This window comes from Polypterus senegalus, chromosome 4, assembly GCF_016835505.1.
Source record: "Polypterus senegalus isolate Bchr_013 chromosome 4, ASM1683550v1, whole genome shotgun sequence".
In the NCBI taxonomy this organism is placed as follows: domain Eukaryota; kingdom Metazoa; phylum Chordata; class Cladistia; order Polypteriformes; family Polypteridae; genus Polypterus; species Polypterus senegalus.
In genome coordinates this window covers 189,914,564-189,935,104 of record NC_053157.1, presented here as the reverse complement: position 1 = coordinate 189,935,104, position 20,541 = coordinate 189,914,564, and the positions used below count along the sequence as shown (strand labels likewise).

The 20,541-nt window shown below is 37.9% G+C and overlaps 1 protein-coding gene across 2 annotated transcripts in view; it reads right to left on the bottom strand.

Moving 5' to 3' along the window:
* Nucleotides 1-20,541, bottom strand: part of fbxo41 (F-box protein 41) — a 231,055-nt gene that overhangs the window by 148,236 nt on the left and 62,278 nt on the right. Inside the window, exons 1-2 of one of the 2 annotated variants that reach the window (XM_039751814.1) lie at nt 15,063-15,079; nt 11,053-12,077 (exon numbers count right to left, since the gene is read on the bottom strand). In XM_039751814.1, the coding sequence (XP_039607748.1) occupies nt 11,053-11,807 (755 nt within the window). In that variant the 5' untranslated portion in view covers nt 11,808-12,077; nt 15,063-15,079. Of the gene's footprint in view, nt 1-11,052; nt 12,078-15,062; nt 15,080-20,541 lie in introns of those variants that run through there. The other variant, XM_039751812.1, reaches the window with a different exon arrangement.

Below are 20,541 nucleotides of genomic sequence, written 5' to 3'. Positions count from 1 at the left end.
AGAAAATTTCAAACCATTTGCACTCTTCTTCATAAATTGTAGGTCAGTTCCCAAAACCCTCTATCTTCACTGCTTTCTCCAACTATATTAAGAAAGTCTGACAAAGCTCTGTTGGTCAAAAGAACAAAATAAAAATTCTCCCTTTTTTGTGTTTTACTCAGTTTTACAAATCATAACCAATCTTAGCTGACACCATATTGTCCTCTCCAATTACACTGCACGCTGGTAATGTTGAAATATTACATGCTCCCTTCTGGTACGCAATACCTCAGATAGGCTCTCTGTCTCATGCGAGTACTTTCTACCCAATCCAACAGATTCCTAAACTCACTCAGGGCTCCTTTCACTCTTTTTTGGCAATCAAATGAAATGGTTTGCCACACATCATTCTCTTTCAAGATTAAAGATGTAGAGTAGGTCATGTTCTTTAGTATTTGGATGCACTTTCTTGATCTTCTCTGCACAGCTTCAAGAGGTGCTGTCATTTCTGAATCCTGCTGTTAGGAACTGCATGCAGTACTCCAGATGTGACCTCACTGGCATATTAAACAGTCTGAGCATAACATCCTGTGAGTTATATTCAAATGTTTCTATAGCATAACCTAACATTTTACATGCCTGTTTATTGATTCTGTACATTGCCCAACTCATGAGAATGTTGTGCCAACTAAAACCCCTAAATTGCTCTCAAAAACTCCTTGTAGTTTAGCAGCACTCTTATTGTATTTATAATTAATCTTTTTTTTTCCTGCCTGAAGTATTTGCACTTGTCTATATTAAAATATCATTCTGTAATGCAAGGTTTTATGGAAAGATTTACCCAGACTCTTAACAGATGTTCCACAATGTTGTTTCTAAAGTTTTAAGGAATTGAGATCAAATGATTTACTTTATTTAGTTTAAGATCAGAGATGTGCCTGCGGCATTCATGTGATTTTCACCTTTCATGCCATCACATGAGACAGCCACTGGGACTTTTGGTAAGAGCAAACACCTCCTGTCATCAGAAATTTGCTTATCTTTAGGGAGACTTCATCTCTGCATTTTAATTCATAGTGGAATACCTAAGCAATGTGCAAGACAGGTTAGGCCAGGCTTTCTAATCATTATACCGTTCTCTGACAAATCAAACAAAGGGGTAGGATAAGGCTGTGACTATCCATTTTACAATGAAAATGTTTATCTCAGTGTCATAGCTCTTCAGAAAGAAAGTACCTGAAGTTACTATTCAATGACTGAAAAAAGCAAACACCTAATATCTCTCATGTGAACTTAACATGCTTATTTTGGGATAAGATAAATTGATCCATAGATTTATTTCTTTCCAAGATTAATGCAGTGTAATGCCACAATGTCCCCGGAAAGGTCCTGAACAGATTTCTAGTTGCTGGTAACATGCTGTGCAACTTTCACTACCCTATGCAATGCTATACAATCCTGAACTGCTCACTCTGGGCATGTGCAGAAACCTTTCCATCAACATGTCGCTTCTTCTGTACATAGCCTTCCTAGTGGCTGGAGCACAAACAGAAGACAACAAGTGCACCAGCATTTCACTCCTCCCAATGCTTTCAGCCAGTGTTTCCCATGCACCTGTCTGTAGACATTTTATGTCATTCTGTGAAAAAACAGGCATGGCAAGCATATTAATACTGATATTGCCTACAGCCAGCCCGTGAAATGCTGGCTATGAATTTTTACCAATCTGTGGTGTTGTACCGCTAGTAAACCCAGAAGCAACTCCGTCTTCTATTTGTTATTAATTGATCGAGTCACCCGAAACCGCACAGGGGACTCGACGGTCCACAAAAACATTCTATAACTAAAAGTTGTCCACTTGTCAAATGAGTTGAAAAGCCCAGTAAATTAAATAATCTTCCTAACCGTAAAAGTATAAAATTCTACCAAGGAAAACAAAAGGACATCTAGATATTAATAAAGTACCCTGTGGTGTGACTCACTATAATTTACAAGAGTGACTAGATGTACTGGTGACTGTGACAGTATCAGACTGTGCATCCTGATAAATAACTGAAGAATATCAAAATGTCCTGGTTTTAATATGCTACACATCTAATAAACTTTTCATGCCACAAACATTGCTTCACTATAACTTGTGTTATATTTCAACAGCATTGCAAGGTGGAACAAGAAGCAGACAAAAACAGAGCATCAGCATTTATTTGTTTATACTTCAAGCATTGTTTGCAGTCCTATGTGTTGTAGCCACTGGGGGGCACTCCAGCTCTCCAAGCCACCAACACAAATAGGCTGGACACAAGTTCATCAAACACCAAGGGTTTTAATGTAATGAAATTCTTTACAACAAGCGTTTATTACCGGGATAATAAACACTCCACTTTATAGGCACAATCACTGGCTTTTCTGTCTCTCTCAACCTCGGCTCCAGCCAGCAAGCTTCATCTCCTCTGGCTCACCGATTGAAGCAAGGCTGCTCCTTTTATCCTACCCCATGGGTGCTTCCGGTAGTATGAAGCAGTGGCTCTGACGCACTTCTGGGTGAGGTTGAATCCCTATGGAGTAGGGACTCCCAAATCTCACAGCTCTTCCTTGTGGACCCCACAGAACCCAACAGGGATGTTATCTTGGACTACAATACCCAGCATTCCCTGTGGGTATCCATATGGATATCCCTGCCTAGGTTGGCTGCCATCTACTATCCTGGGGGAAAAATCGGCATGACCTCTTGACCGGATAAGAACTCCTGTTTAATCCCAGCTGGGCCTCCCGCTCACAGCACCGTCAAAGTGTTTATTTGTGAAAGTGTTATTATCCCTTGCCCTGATCCTACTCTGTGATGATGAAAGCAGGCATTATGAGGATGGGTTTTTATACATGGACAAAGATGCTACACAAGCGTCCTGGTCTGATACTTTGTAAATCTGGTCACCCTATAATTTACCATCAGAGTGTCATCAGAGTGCCACATTCACCTGATATTCTTAATATCCACTCACTGCAGTAATGTTTACCTTTTACTTCTATTATTCTCTAACATTTGTCGTAACTGAATAACTTCATGAAAATTATCACAGCCAGACATGCATAAGTCAGGTCATGTTGGGGAGCATGCACTAGTACAGTCCGTTGTCACACCCACTACACGATGAAACAATTGTGTTACATGGGCGACCCTTTGGCCTGGTCCAGCCACTCGGGTCCCCAAAAATGAGGATCTTACAAGCCGGATCACCCTCATGGAAACGCGCCACATGGCCATAGTGCCGTAACTGATGCTCCCTCACAATGCAGGTAATGTGCCTCATTCAGGACTCCATGAGCAACCGCTCATTTGACACAAAGTGAAACCAACGGTACTCAAGGATTTTCCAGGGAGACACAGTACCAAAGGAGTCCAGTCTTCATCTCAGGTCACTGGATAGCGTCCATTTCTCTCAACCATATAGCAAGACTGAAAGCACCAGGACTCTAAAGACCTGGACCTTCATCCTTTTGCATAGATATCAGGCAGCATTTCAGCAACCCCATGCTCTCCCAATCCGTCTACTGACTTCATAGGAAGAATCACCAAAGACATGAATGTCACTGCCAAGGTAAATTAACCTCTTGACAAGGTTGGCATTCTCTCTGCAGACACTGCTGATGGCTGTGCCCAAGATGTCATTAAAGGCCTGGATCTTGGTTTTTATCTAGGACACTCGCAAGCCCAGACGTTCAGACTCCTCACTCAGTCTCTCGAGCCATGCATGCATAAGACATGCATAAGCACAGAAATAATTCATTACAAAAGTGATAGACTACAGTCCTGCCTAGGCATGTTTTTAGACTTTTGTCCACTCCCTTTGGGTTAGATTGAAAAGGTGGTAGAACCTACTTAGTTAATTCAGTCCACTAAGGGCAACAGTGTATGAACAACCCTTGAACATACCTGGATGTTATGCCATGCGTACATTTTCTAACATATTTTATCTTGAAAATAAAAACAATTGGTAATGTATGGTCTTTGAAAGTGTACATGTGAGATTTTTCAAAAAAGTGCTGGAGATATTTGTGAATTTAAAAATGAGCAAGGACATACATAAGATGGGACATAATAAAGGAAGAGATAAGTTGATTATTGGACAAATATTACCTTTGATAGCCAGAATTTCAAAAACAATATCCACAACTAAATGTCTAATAAGTAGTGTCTTTAATTACAACATGGAGTCAGGACCCCTTACTTAAGGGACAGCACCAGCAATAACATGCATGCAGTATTTCATCCATCCATCCATCCTCTTCCGCTTATCCGAGGTCGGGTCGCGAGGGCAGCAGCTTGAGCAGAGAAGCCCAGACTTTCCTCTCCCTGGCCACTTCTTCTAGCTCTTCCGGGAGAATCCCAAGGCGTTCCCAGGCCAGCCGGGAGACATAGTCCTTCCAGCGTGTCCTGGGTCTTCCCCGCGGCCTCCTCCCAGTTGGACGTGCCTGGAACACCTCACCAGGGAGGCGTCCAGGAAGCATCCTGATCAGATGCCCGAGCCACCTCATCTGAATCCTCTCAGAGGAGAAGCGGCTCTACTCTGAGCCCCTCCTGGATGACTGAGCTTCTCACCCTATCTTTAATGCATACAGTATTTGTTCACTGGATTTCTACTTTGGAATTTCTGAGGTTGCCTTTAAATGCTGAAGATATCAAACTGCTTGGAATAACATTGAACATACTTATTCTTAGCAGGTAGCTTTTTAAAAAAGCATTTCAATCTATTTTACCCACACATATTTCAAAATACATTCTTCTTAAGTTGAAAACAAATCAAAGCACAGGAAAAAACAGTGAGCTTTTCAGAATGGCAGAGAACATGTCAACTATACAAGACTAATTAACAATGCCATAACAAGCCTACTAGTTCAAATGTGCTACCTTGTTGTCATAGCAACAGCAAGGATCAAAAATGTAAACCTTACATAAGACTGGCACCAGCATTAACCTTCAAATAAATACAAGGTTTATTAGAATTTTCAGCAGTACTCAAGAGGATATGTTTTGCAATACAATTAACAATTCTGTGCAAAGGCAAATTTGAATATTTTGATCAATTTTAATAATTGAACCTAACTGTGTTTTATGTAGGACATAATTTGTCCTACATAGTGCTAAACAGAATTTAGGACTATTACATTTTACCAGATAATATAAAGGTATATTAAATGATATACAAACAGCAAATTTCTGCAAAATTACAAACAAACTTACTTGATACATAAACACTTTCAAGACGTGGTCACCTGCATGGGTCAGTCACATCTTTATACCTTTTCTTTTAAAATTAAAACACAGCTGTTGTGCTTCAAAAAATAATTGTAATACCATCCACTCAAAACTGCTAAATGGTAAAAAAGCTTTTGAAGCTCTTTTCAATGTGTTGTATAAGAATACTATTATTTTGAAATGTTCAGAGTGTATGACACACTGAGTGCTACTCAACAAACTGAGTGTGTATGCTGGTTCAGTCAAGTAATACAATAGCGATAAAGGACTCCCTTTTTATCCTATGCTTGTAAGTTACTGGATGTGCATATTGCTATATGAATAAGAGTATCATTCTCTTTAAAGTACTGTATTTGTATAGCATCTGCTTGCCAGAACCTTACTTGAGCTTCCCAAATTCAACCATGAAGCACTTTAACAAACACTCTTAAAGACATAACCGGCCTGAAAGAACTGATGAGGCGGACTCAGATGTCATCAAATGCAAGGTGCATATAGTGTATTATGGTACCCAGGACATAATATAGTTAACGACAAGGTCAGTTTCCTGAAATCATCATGAAGTTACCATATCAATAACTGCACATGAAAAAACATCACTTGAGAACTGTTCAAAATTAAAATATTCAATGTTGTAAGAGAAGGCACAGTGAGCACCATAAGACAACCATGGTACCTTTGACAAAAATGTGGAGCAATAGAAAACCTGCAGTGAAAGTTTCAAACACTTTGTAGCAGCCAAAAAAATCAAGATAACAAGAAACATTTGGGATATAAAATGTATGGATAGGTTCTTATCTTGCCTGCCTCAGAGAAGTCAGGCACGAAAAGTTACTCCAGGATAATATAAGTATTGCTGCAGCACATTCTTCCAAGAGAAGGATATATTACACAATAAGTAAGCTGAGGAAAGAAAAGAAAGTGTAGACTAAATGCTACATATTACTCTGTAGCTCCATGACCAATCAATGAGGGCAGGGACAGGCCCTCAATTAAAAAGATTAATCATATTAAGTGTGCTTCATTGTTGTTCATGAGAGGATTTTCTTGAAATGATTTATTTAATATTTAACAACAAAAAAAAAACATGTGATTGGGGCATTGTTATGTTTTGACCAAGCTTCCTTCACTGGCTTATGTTTTTTGTCTTTTTCACTCCTTTTTAGCTTGAATTATTTAGTATAATTATTTCAGTTCATATTTTCTATTTGTTTGTCATTTACTCGAGATGTTTAATGTATTATTGTTTTGCTTTGTTTAGAAATATTTATGTATTGTTTCTTTAGTTGTCTTTATCTTCCCTGTGTTTTATGAGTGGTTCCCTAAGAGGCAGGACCACTTGTCAAGCACCATTGAAGGACTGCTCCAGGCTCTGAAAAGGATGATAGGTAATGTAGGCCCTCTGCAGTACATTGCAAGCAAGTGGTGGCGAGTTCTCCTATGTTGTTTCTATTTGGAATTTTTGGATTTTGGACACTTTTGCTGTTTACATATTTCATCTTTCACTGGGACTTGGTTACTGTAGATTGCCTTTCAAGGCTTTTTTGTGTATTTGTTCTGTATTTTCCATTTTTTATATATTTTTGTATTAAGATTCTTTGTTTGCTGTTTCATCCCAGAAAAGGTTTACAGACATCACTCCTGTGGTAGCAGGCAGTATATTTTGTGAACATTACTAATATTTTTCAACTTTTGAAGTCAAAGTTTATTTGGCCTAGTGTAGGTCAAAGCCAGCTGTTAGAGTAGGCAGTCAGGCTGCCTGGGAGTGAGCCTTATCTGTACAAGCTAGTGGACAGTCTGGCCTGCGTTTTGGGGCCTCACACCTTTTTACTATTTTTATGTGTGTGAATCATAACAGAGCATATCATTGGATTGTTGAAATTAAAAGTATAGTAATTTTTCATGGAATTTGGATATTTGTTTGTTGTTGGTCAGATTGGGTCACCATTGAAGCCCAATGTTTTAGTACTTTTAGTAGTCCTGTTCCACACAATATGAAATATTCTTTTGACTATCACTTTAAACAATGTGGGGTAAGTAATTGATAAAAATATCAGGTCATTGGTGAAATATTATTTTAAGGAAAGACAGTCACAGAAAAGTAGTGGAAATGTGAAAACAAAATGCAAAGGAATCAAATAAAAACACGACTGTTGGCAACTGCTGCAGATGTATGCCAATTAAAGCCGACCATAATGATAATAATAGCCCTGTTCCAGAAGAACATTTGACCCTGAAAACTGAAAGTATATCATTCCAATTTGGAAAATAAATTACATGACATCAATATCTTCAAATAGTTTGTTTAATACAATGTTGGAATTCATCAAAATTTATTTTGGACAATAAGAAAAAACTTTTTTTTACCAGCTATTACCAGACAGATTATTACAATATAACATGGAACACCTCTAGACCATTCAAGTTCTGGATACACTGACCATATTATATGAAGAAGTGAAAATATGTATGATACACATAGATTAATATAAAGTAGGATAATGTGAGGTGTGATTCTCTTTTAACAGATAGCAGGGTATGTTGCCAACTATGGAGGTGGTTGGCCTGCTTTCCTAAGTCCCACAGGCTTTTGCTCTCTCTCATGCACTCTGTCTTTCCCTTTCCCTGCTCTTTCCTCTTCCAGAGAGCTAATGTCCTAATTTGACAAAGTTCAGAGCTCATCTTTTCTAGGTACCTATGCAGCAGAACAGATAGCCTGCTCCTTAAATTCACCACAGGCAGAAAGCACATAGCAGAGATATGTAGGGCATTTTCTAAAGGTGCTTTACAGCCTACGTTTTTTGAAGAAAAATAGAAAAAGCATGTGGAAGTGAATACAAAGAGCATGCCAAGACGTTTTGAATAGACTGTGAGAGAACATAAAGAATAATGTATTGCACTGTAGAATGTAAAACAGAATAAAGGATCATAAAATATTGTAACTTTGTTGGAAGTGGCATATACTTGACATTTTTCATAAAGACTCAGAAATTAAAAGGCTGTACTGCTGAAGAAGCAATTCATTCAGGTCATTAATGTTCATTCTCTCATTGCAGTTTTATTCTTAAAAAATTAGTCTAATTCATTCTAGTCTTAGATACATGAGAGTTGAATGGACAATAATATTATCCGGAGCTCCAGTTGTGTGGCAGTTGATTCAAAACCAATTATTCTTTAAATTAAGGTTATAAGTAATGAACAGATTTGTAGGAAAGGAAATCAACAAACACTATGGACTATAGATGTCTGTCATAAAATTTCCTGAGCCTTCATCCTCCAATATATAGTAACTAGCTGTGTGTGGTCCTCAAGACAAAAAACAACTTAAAGACTCCCTAGCAGTCTTACTGTATTAGTGAACTTGCAGAGGCGCTAGTTAAGTGGGCCAGGACAGGTTGTATCTGGTCCAAGATGGACATGTAGTCGAGTGCAGCTGTGGCACAAATTGAGCAGGACAGACTGGAATCTGTCTCAAGTAAACATATTTTAGGTCATTGTGTGAATGTACAATGTATATGTACCATAAAGCTGAGTTTGTCTGCTTAGGCTGAATGAGAAGTGAGGTGCATGTAAGCACCGAAAAAATGTAAAAAGTGCATGCATGCCCCATTTCACCAAGTGCAAGTCACATTGTATAAGCTTTTACATCTTTGGTAGAATACACACCAACTCCCATGGCTGTGGTTGAGTGTGAGCAGAGCAGACTGCTCCATACACACACACACACACACACACACGTCTTTTGTAGTGAGAACTGAGGTGCATGCAAGTGGTAAAATAATTTAAAAGTGCACGCTTGCACCATGTAGTGGCTGTGGTTGAGCATGAGCAGAGCGGACTGCTCCATCCATACACACACACACACAGGTCTTTCGTATATACAGGTAAATGTCTAATACCTTTAAAATGTGTATTTTATTTTGGTTTATTAACCTAGAAATCCAAATACTAAAGAGACTTTTAATATGTTGACATGACAAAGAAAAATAAGAGTTTGAATGACTGACCATATAACAATCAAAGAATGTCTGTTGACCCCCCTATTCATTGTATTTTAAGTTTTGTCTTACTAAAGTTGTGTAATTTACTTCAGCTTTTCTTCTTTAAACTGTTGCTTTAATTTAAAGGATAAGTTTGATATTTTTAAAGTCGAACATATTCCTTCACAAAACATAGTATATATGCATTTGCTATGCAAAATGGTGTTTTAAAGTTAAGAGTTTTGTATAAATTTTAAAAAATACAGAGGCTATCCTAATAATTTTTAAAGGAAGCCATAAAGCATGGAGCCCAACCAGACAATAAAAGCCTATAAACCTGCCAAGTATGTCCACATTGAATTAGCAAAAGTTTTGATATAAGAAACATGTCTTCCATGTGTCTGTGGCATGCTTATGACAATAAAAGAGATCTGGAAATAATCATTTTATTGCATATTCTTAGTGCTATTATTCTTGAGATAAGAATGTTTTTTTGTTTGCTTGTGTGATAGCAGTGGCCTTTGTTGGAGGAGGTCTCACATAAATACAGAAGAGCATTAACACAATACCAAACATATGGCAAGGACTGTTTGGTGTGACATATTCGGTAAGTTTTTAGGCTTTTCTTTTCTGGTCAGACTCCATTCCCCATGGCTTCCATTATAAAACATCAGGACAGGTTCTGTATTTTTTAAAATATACAGAAAATGATTAACTTTAGAAAACAATTTTGCATGGCAAATGCATATACAGTATACCATGTTTGTGAAGAAATAACTTTGACTTGAAAAAATACCAAACTTATATTGTACTGCTTGCCAAACATTGTAGTGCATCAGAGCGAATATGGCCCCCACAGCATAAGGTTAGTAGCAGTACAGTTTTGTCCAAAGAAGAGCAATGAAGGAAATTAACGTTTATAGTCCATTCAATGGTATATTCACGTCCATGTCTACTGTGAGCATTTATAACTAAGTCACTTAATGTAACATGTTTTTTTTTAATGTGTAAGTAAAGCATAGTACCTGGAAAAAAAAACATGCAAACATGGGGGTAATATGCAAATTTCACAATAACAGTCACTGTCTTGAACTACTGTATGATATAGCAGTGCTAGCCATTGTGCAGTGAATTTAGTTAGTATAATATGAACAATTTCAATTATTTATTATTATTTTTGGAAGTATCCATCAAATTCATTTTAATTTTGAACTGTGATTCCATCAATTGAGGAGATGTCATCTCTTATCACTGCGGCATCAGTACTTTTAGGCCAGTTATGTCATTACGAATGTTTGTTAAAGTGCTTAATGGCTGAATTTGAATTTGAAGCTCAAGTAAGGTTCTGACAAGCAGATCCAATACAAATACAGTAAAACACATTAGTCTGAATTCTCCTGTGCATGTTAAATTTAATCCCAAAGACATTTCTAGCTTTACATGGCTTTGAGCTTACATGGAACTTTCTGTCACTACTAACACATAATCTATGGACAGATTAAGCAATAAATATAACAGATACAATTAAGAATGAGACAGAGGAAATAGACCAATTAGATTCTAATCATCGATTATCCCGGAGTGAACACTTACAAAAGAGACAAGCCTAGTATGCTAGATTAGGCACTAAATTGCATACCTGTAGATAAGAACTTAATGATTTTATCCTTAAAGAGATCTTAAATGGACTCAGTGCTCCCATAGTTTATTTGGCAATGCTTTTTTTAAACACATGCAGTACATGTGCACAGCATGAAACACAAACATAAGCTTAACCACTATTATTTTTAGATTTTTGTTCTTGTAATTTAATATCACTTGCTTTTCCAAGCCACTTACTGTTGTTTTCTGGTGAGCTCCGATTCCTTGGAGACAAGATCTTGCTTGAGTGTCGCCAACATTTCCACAGAGACATCCACCTGGCGAGACAACTCAGAGGCCTTGTCTTCCAGGTCCTGTTTCTCCTGACTAAGGCGAACACTCTCCTGCTTGGCCTTCTCCAATTCTGAGCTCTTCTTCTCAAGTTCCACCTGTAGTCGACCCACACGTTCTGCTATTTTCTGCTCCACCTCCTCGGAAAGTTTCTCTAGACGCTCATCCAATTCCAGTTTTTCAAAGGCACGTACCTTTAGTCGGGCTAGGCCCTCTTCATACGCCGCTTCTACGGCATTAGCTGCAGCAGTGGCCGCAGCAGTGACAGCAGCAGAGTTAGTTGTGGATGGAGTGGTGGAAGTCATTCCTTTTTTGATAAAAATCTCACTTAGGGGAACATCTACATTGGAAATGTATCGAGTGGTGGCAGCAGTCAATCCTAAATCTTCAACAAGTGACAGATCATAGGGGTAGAGATGTTCCTTGGCACTAAAAGATGTGCTCTCAAAGACGTCCTTTCGGCCAGCCACAGGATTCAGTAAGGGCCCATCAGAGACTAGAGGCACTAAAGCGGCATCACAAACACTGTTGGACTTGGAAAGGACATAAAGGGTCTCGTAAGTGTGGTTGTACTCCAGATGGGCACGCAGCGATGAAAGACTTCTGAAACGCTTATGTTCCCCGCAACGCGGACAGCGGTAGGGAAGATCCAAAGATGCCATTCCTCATTCACACCCAACCACAGCGCCTGTCGGTGAGCGCTCTTATCAAGGGAGTCACTGCTCCTCTCATCTTGTATTCTGACACCATAACCTTAGTCCAGAAGATGGGAAATAAAGGCAGTTACCAAAATGCCAGAGAGTCATTGCCAATACATGCACGTAGTTCAAGGACAAAGCAGGATCATAAGTGGTATTATTTTAGTCTTTTTTTTCTCCGCTCTGTCAGGACTTATTAATGGCACTGGAACACAAAGCCCTTTTTATAACATCCTGGTAGAGAAAGAAAAATGACAAGAGAAAAGTATAATTAATGGAATGCATAGGTATTTGCAAGCTTTACTTTTTTGTTTTTGGCAAAAAAAAAAAATCCCTGAAATGCAAATTCATTTAATAACAGAGGAAAACTTAAAAACTAATTATAAGACACCAAATGAAATTAATATCATAGAACCATTAGAGTGTATAAAAAAGTGGCAATTGTAACATTTTTCATCTTAATTGTTTTTGGTAATCTAATCACTGACTGATTGCTAAATTACCCCACAAGTGGGCTCAGGTATTTTAATAAATATTAATCACATTATTCTTCTAGCCGTAGCATATATGATAGCATATTGACAATGCTAAGCCTTATATACACAAATAAGCAAAGAAACAGATAACGATCCAGGACAAGTCATCAAATGATGGTTGGCTTTAAGATAAGCCTTGCCAGGTAAAAATAACACTGCATTTAATAAGCGGATCATCATATTTTATCTAATTTGTATAAAGTCAACTGAGGAATTTCACATACTGAACAATGAAAAGAGCAAAACCAATAAGGCAAACATCATGATCAGTTGCCAGTAACCTTGACAGTTATGTCAATAATGTAAGTTTACTACAATAGCATGTCCTGAGAACCTTGATGTCAGCTTTTAGTTTATAACTGTGGATTAGATAACACTATTAATTTGAGCATTCAGATATCTGCCTGTGTCGATTAATTTTTAAAATGGGCAAAAGAGAGGTGTGCTACTAAATGTAGTGTATAGGGGCTTTCTGAAAAATGTATTCACCTAAAAGTATATAATACTAAACAGGTGTGGCCAAATATGGTCCAAACAAAGAGCAGGGGACAAGTATTGGCAAGGACCGTGGAAATCCACATATAAGTGCTGGCAAGAGAATACTGCCAAAACCAGCTGGACTATATTTTTTATTTGTATTTATTTATTTTTTTTACAGATTCCCCCTTGGCCTCTAACAATAATGGAAGTAGCATTTTGTGGGTTTTAGTGGTCAAGGAATTTATTGTCCTTTTGATTTAGTTTTTTTGTCACACACATGTGCATGGGAGGCAGCTAGGGGGCTTAAATAATAGTAATGCAACGCCAGATCAGGGGTTGGCGAGCTGCACTAAATTTCTCTCTCTGTCCTCTGCAGACTATCCTCAGGAAATCCCACTAGGTGCCAGCACTTTTGATGACGTTGCTTCCGGTCCCCAGAGATGCCACTTCCGGTTCCAGCACTCCAGATGAGGGCAATTCCAGTCACAACCTTTAAAGCCGCCATTTTACCCTACCTAAGTCAGTTCTGTTTTGGACGTACAACTCAACAAAAATTGCCCATTTTGCAACCAGGGATATTATACAGATGGCTGCCCCAAAGCTTTGATGTTTCCCAGAGTCTTTTTGTGACATTTTATTTAGGACTTTTTGAAGACATATTCGTTTCGAGGTGCCATTTTGTTTTTATTATCAGTTTGTAATGCAGGACTGCCAGGCAAGGCTAGGCAAGACATCCAGGAGTGTGCGATGCATGATGCAATTACTATAATGATATAAAGATCACCACTGTACTCTTTTATCCTCTCTGAGTTTGTGAATAATTACAAACTTAAAACTCTAGGGTTAAAGATCTCACTGGCTATGAATTGCTTTCTGTTTTTTCAGCTTTGATTTATGTTTTCCATTTTGGCTTAGGCTATGTGAAACACTCTGGGATTTTGACTCTCTTGTTATATCTCACAATTTACGATTCTGTCTCACGCCCTGGCCCTTTTTTATGTGCAGTTTCAACTTTGACTCGTTATTACTATAACAGTAAGTTCTGTCTCCTGATTTCATCCTACTTAAAACTGCTGCTACTCGGTGCACTCATTACATACACTATCAGATGAAGCAATCTTGGTTAATATGCTTTTGTTGTGAATATCAGAAATTTAAATTGGAATCCTGGAAAAAAACTATTTTTTCTGAAAGAAACTATTCAAAAGACATCCAAGTTTAGGCTAAGGGTGTCTGACCTTCTGACTAACAGATAAAAGACAAAATATTAGCAGAAGGACAAGAGATCCCCTAATCAATAAAAAAGTACACACAGCACCAGTTGGAGAGAATGGGGATCATTTTGCTTCTTTAAGAGCAGCTTTGAAGATGTGGCATATATAAACATAATGAACACCCATGGATACGAGAATGCCTAGGACTGTTAGTATGAATCCCTGAAATCCCTGAAACCAAAGAAAGGCTACTCCAACCTTAAAAGTGATGGCAGGCACTGGAAGAGAGTATGGTAGGAAGTTTAGGACAGCACAAAGAGAGAGAAGGAGTGAAATAGGAGATAACAAGATAACTTTTGGGGAATTTGCACCAGACTTCAAAAAAAAAAAAACAACTGGTCCAAATTAACTAGGTGTGGAAACATCTTTAAAATCCAATTTAAGCTGGTACACTACTAACATAAAACAAGTAATACAGGTATTGTAAATTTGGATAGACAAATGTAAATGCTGGTTATGGACTCTCAAGTATGCAGATAAAGAACAAGTAGTTAATACGCAGAATTAAATTGAATATACTACAGCATAATGGCAAAGGATACTAACAGTTAAAAATGTAACAAACAAATAATGTAACATGTGCGATCAAAGCAAAATACCAAAACATTTCAATTACAAATTTACACATGATCTAAACAAATTAAAAACACAGGAAGCCAAGCAACTTTCCTTATAACTCTGATCACCCTCTTTGATAGTCTGGCTGTGCTCTAAAGTTAAAATTTTTGAATAACAAAATGAATATCACCCCTCACAGGAATAAAGACAGCATAAACATCCAAATCTTATTATATGATATCATCCACAGTTAAATTCTGCTCCATGCTTCTAAATTTTTTATTTTTATACTGTATTGAGGATTTGTTCTGTTCTGTGTATTGTATTGTATTAACCCCCTTCTTTTGACACCCACTGCACATCCAACCTACCTGGAAAGGGGTCTCTCTTCTACCTTTCCCAAGGTTTTTTCCATTTTTCCCTACAAGGTTTTTTTGGGAATTTTTCCTTGTCTTCTTAGAGAGTCAATGCTGGGGGGCTGTCAAGAGGCAGGGCCTGTTAAAGCCCATTGCGGCACTTCTTGTATGATTTTGGGCTATACAAAAATAAAATGTATTGTATTATATAAACACCCATTATGAGCAGGAGAAGATATTGCATGTGCAGTATCACTGAACTGACATGACGTGTCCGCCTGCTGGAGAAGATTTGTTTAACTGCTAAACAGCCATTAAGATTTTCAAAAAAGATTTACCATTAACTATTTACGGTAAAACATATTGAAAATAACAACAAATGAAATAAGGTGTAAAATAATATTTGCACTACATTTCTCTTTCACTAGAGAATTTGGTGAAGTAAAAGTAAATATCACATTTGATCCTGTAAGTAATCATGCAATACCTAATAACACGTCTGATCAGAATACAAAAGTAGGAACTGAAGCATTTGCTTTGTCTTTGGTACAAAGTATTATTTTTTACTTTTTTTGCAATTAAATTATATTATATATTAAATAATATGAAAGTGACATATTGGCTCCTAGTTAGGATATTTTGCCACATGTATTGTGAGGTTTCATTTAGAGTAAGGGGGCCAAGTTGCAAACCTGCGGATCCATTACCAAAATGTTAACCCATTAATACTGTTTTTCTAAAATGCTACAGCTTTTTTTTTTTGGAGAATACCTTCAAGTGGATAACTCTTTGATTAAACTTTTATGTCTTTGAGGTTTATGTATCAAAGGTGTTCCACTGCTCTGATTTGAACTCTTGCTTCAAATGATAACTAAAAAGCTTGTGTATCAAATATCTTTCAAAATAAATTACATCTCATATTTGTGTTGTTCAGCAAAATTATTTAGATTTTCTCCATCGACATGGATTTTGTTCAGAGTTGCTGGAAACCTTCTAGAATATTTTGATCGTCTGTTGGTAGCACTTCTTAGGACTGACGTTTAACTTGGCAGAAAGTGAAATGAAGCATTTATCAACGTCTGATTTATCACACAACATCTAAATTAGATGTTAATTAATTAGATGTTAATTACATCATGGTCTCATTATAAAATAACTACCTATAGCATAGAAGTTCTCCATATGTGGTAATTTTGAGTCACAGGGTGCTTTTAAGGGTACATTGAAGCAGAAGAGAGCAGACATCCAACAGTTCACATTAACACAAAGTCATGTTTCTATTTTCTTGGGTGACTGATGATAAATGCCTGAAGAATCTTTTCTCTTTATTTTTCTCTTAGTTAATTAAACAACGATTAAAAGTGGAGAAGAGGATTGTGGTTTTGTACACTAGTGGGTCCATATTTATCACACTTTGTGAAATAACCATCACACTATAAAAAAAACAAACATGTAAGGATAACCCAGTGTGTGAGTACAAGTGGGCCCTGAGATGGCCTGGCACCCCCCTTCAAAGCCCTGCCCTTGCTTCAACTTGCTATAGTAAGTTCACAAATATTTTCTAAGTACAGTATTTAATAAATGCCATCTACTTTAAGTACTAAGAAGAAGGAACTCGTGGCCATCTTTTAATAAAATGCAAGCAACTCTATTTTTTTCTTTTGTGTTAACCTATTAAAAATAGGCCTGTGATGGACCAGTGCCGTGTCCCCTGTTGTGTCCATTACTGCCAGGATAGACACCGGCTCACAGTATACGAATGGCTGAATTGATATAAATAGAAAAATTATGACTAAAAGATTTTCCTCTACCATACTGCATACCCACAGTGCCAATGCACTGAACTTGTACAAATAGATAAATGCCACTTGAAAGTTGCTGATTTTTGGAAAATTTTTTAATTACTGGCTTGTTTTACTTTATTGCCATGACAAAGTTATATACAGGGAATTTAATTTGTTGTTGTTCATACAAACAAAACATCAATACAAATATACAGCCTGAGGGCAACAGTTATCATCATTCCCCAAATGTTCCCAGGCCATCATCAGGGTTCTCTCAACTTCCATCTGGTTACTGGCTAAGGTCAATCAATCCTTTCCCTAGCAGGTTTCATAAACGTACTTACCCACAAGCTGTAAGATGCAAGAATTTAACATGTTTAATTGTACTTAAGTTACTTTACAAAATGGTCTGCGTAGGCTTAACTTGTGGTACTCTATTTTTCTTTCCATATTCCTGGTAAGGTCAACTGGCAAATCCAAAGTAGCCCCTGTGTGAGAGTGGTATAAGTTTCTGCATGAGTGGGCCCTGTGATGGACCGGCGCCCTGGCCATGGATGTTTTGTTACTTATTGCCAGTGTTAATAGGAAGGACTCCACATGATCCAGTGGAGGAAATAATTATTTGACCCCTCACTGATTTTGTAAGTTTGTCCAATGACAAAGAAATGAAAAGTCTCAGAACAGTATCATTTCAATGGTAGGTTTATTTCAACAGTGGCAGATTGCACATCAAAAGGAAAATCAAAAATATATCTTTAAATAAAAGATAGAAATTGATTTGCATTTCATTGAGGGAAATAAGTTTTGAACCCCTACCAACCATTAAGAGTTCTGGCTCCCACAGAGTGGTTAGACACTTCTACTCAATTAGTCACCCTCATTAAGGACACCTGTCTTAACTAGTCACCTGTATAAAAGACACCTGTCCACAGAATCAATCAATCAAGCAGACTCCACACTCTACAACATGGGAAAGACCAAAGAGCTGTCCAAGGATGTCAGAGACAAAATTGTAGACCTGCACAAGGCTGGAATGGGCTACAAAACCATTAGCAAGAAGCTGGGAGAGAAGGTGACAACTGTTGGTGCGATTGTTCGAAAATGGAAGGAGCACAAAATGACCATCAATCGACCTCGCTCTGGGGCTCCACGCAAGATCTCACCTCGTGGGGTGTCAATGGTTCTGAGAAAGGTGAAAAGAATCCTAGAACTACACGGGAGGAGTTAGTTAATGACCTCAAATTAGCAGGGACCACAGTCACCAAGAAAACCATTGGAAACACATTACACGCAATGGATTAAAATCCTGCAGGGCTCGCAAGGTCCCCTGCTCAAGAAGGCACATGTGCAGGCCCGTCTGAAGTTTGCCAATGAACACCTGAATGATTCAGAGAGTGACTGGGAGAAGGTGCTGTGGTCTGATGAGACCAAAATAGAGCTCTTTGGCATTAACTCAACTCGCTGTGTTTGGAGGAAGAAAAATGCTGCCTATGACCCCAAAACACCGTCCCCACCGTCAAGCATGGGGGTGGAAACATTTTGCTTTGGGGTGTTTTTCTGCTAAGGGCACAGGACAACTTAATCGCATTAACGGAAAATGGACGGAGCCATGTATCGTGAAATCCTGAGCGACAATCTCCTTCCCTCTGCCAGGAAACTGAAAATGGGTCGTGGATGGGTGTTCCAGCACGACAATGACCCAAAACATACAGCAAAGGCAACAAAGGAGTGGCTCAAGAAGAAGCACATTAAGGTCATGGAGTGGCCTAGTCAGTCTCGGACCTTAATCCAATAGAAAACCTATGGAGGGAGCTCAAGCTCAGAGTAGCACAGAGACAGCCTCGAAACCTTAGGGATTTAGAGATGATCTGCAAAGAGGAGTGGACCAACATTCCTCCTAAAATGTGCAAACTTGGTCATCAATTACAAGAAACGTTTGACCTCTGTGCTTGCAAACAAGGGTTTTTCCACTAAGTATTAAGTCTTTTTTTGTTAGAGGGTTCAAAAACTTATTTCCCTCAATGAAATGCAAATCAATTTCTATCTTTTATTTAAAGTTATTTTTCGATTTTCCTTTTGATGTGCAATCTGCCACTGTTGAAATAAACCTACCATTGAAATGATACTGTTCTGAGACTTTTCATTTCTTTGTCATTGGACAAACTTACAAAATCAGTGAGGGGTCAAATAATTATTTCCTCCACTATATATATATATATATATATATATACACACATACACACAGTATATATATATTTATGTATCTATATATATAAAATTCTTTTTGCATTTGAAACGGAAATTACGTATGAACACGCGAAACGGAAATTACGTATGACCACAGAACATTTTATAATACAGGAACTAATCACTTTGTTTGTGGACGCCATTTTTATATCGTGTTTACGAATTGTTATTATTTGTGTGAGAGTTATTTTACTGATATTGAAAAGAAGTAAATACAAACACGCCGATCTATCCCATAGAAGTGCGTCCCGCATCGCGGAAACTGCCACATTGTAACTTTTTTTAATTGCCAGTACTTGATAGTAGAAGAGAAGAGGAAAACATCTTTGCGCCTTTCTACTTTTTAACTGTGCCGTGCTGTAAACAATGTAAGATGAGACCGCCTTCAGCGGTGAGGGGTCGTGAGAACAAAGTGGACGCTGGGAGGCGTGGAATGTCGGGCTGCTCATGCCGGGTCGAGAGTTTTGCAGTTTTGGGCAGCGTCCTCTCTTCTCGCACTGTTTGTGACACTTCGAGTGCCCCATTTGCTCCTGGGAGAGTGGAAATCTTTGCAAATGAGTGTAATCTGCGCCATCAAAGCAAGACTCTATTTGTAAATTGCGCCACACGACTACTTATTGTCCCTTAAGGTGAGTTCGGGTCACTAAAACCTCGCAACATTCAAGGTTGTTTTTGTGATGAATTCTTTTAAGAAGATGGAGGGTTTACATCTAAGAAGATGTATCAACCTCTTCATGTAAAGTATTGGACTTAGGAATTGTTTGGACCTTCTGTCCATTAAGCACAGAAGGGCAGTGTCCACATTTCTCAGAATAATTTTTCTCTTAAATCACACGCACGTAGTGCTACGTTGTCAGGCAGAAATTTGGAGGATCACATAGAAAATGTAAATTCTATACCACAGCAGCCGTGTATTGCCTTTCACAAGGGATCTGCTACCGAGAGATGATCCAAATACATTTAAGCTGCTGTTAGTACTACTTACCTGTTGTGTTATAGTGCCTTTAAAATGTACTTTACCCAAAAGTACTCCAGTAGTGCTCAATGTATCTTTATTTCTTAAATGTTAATGTTTTACTGTTTAATAATTTATATACATTTTATTTTTTTCCCTTGCACTCAGTGAGCGAAGCAACTGGGCAATCAGCTAGTATATATTATATATCATACACAGATAGTGTGTTTCAGTTTTTTCCCATATTCTTAGGAAATATTCTGACAAATGAGCTATAGTCGATGTTAAGTTTTAAACAAACTGCATGTTCTGCTTAAAGTATTATGAAGGATTAATCAGTATTAAAGAGACAAACCAGTTTGCGCTCTTGCATTTGTGGCCCCTCTCTAATCTTTTGATTACTAACTGCATACAACACAAGACAGCATCCTCTTTCCATCTGTAATAGAAGTGGGAAAGACATCTGTCTTAATTTTGAGGCTTTTCAAGGTCAGGCCTGGCTTAGTAA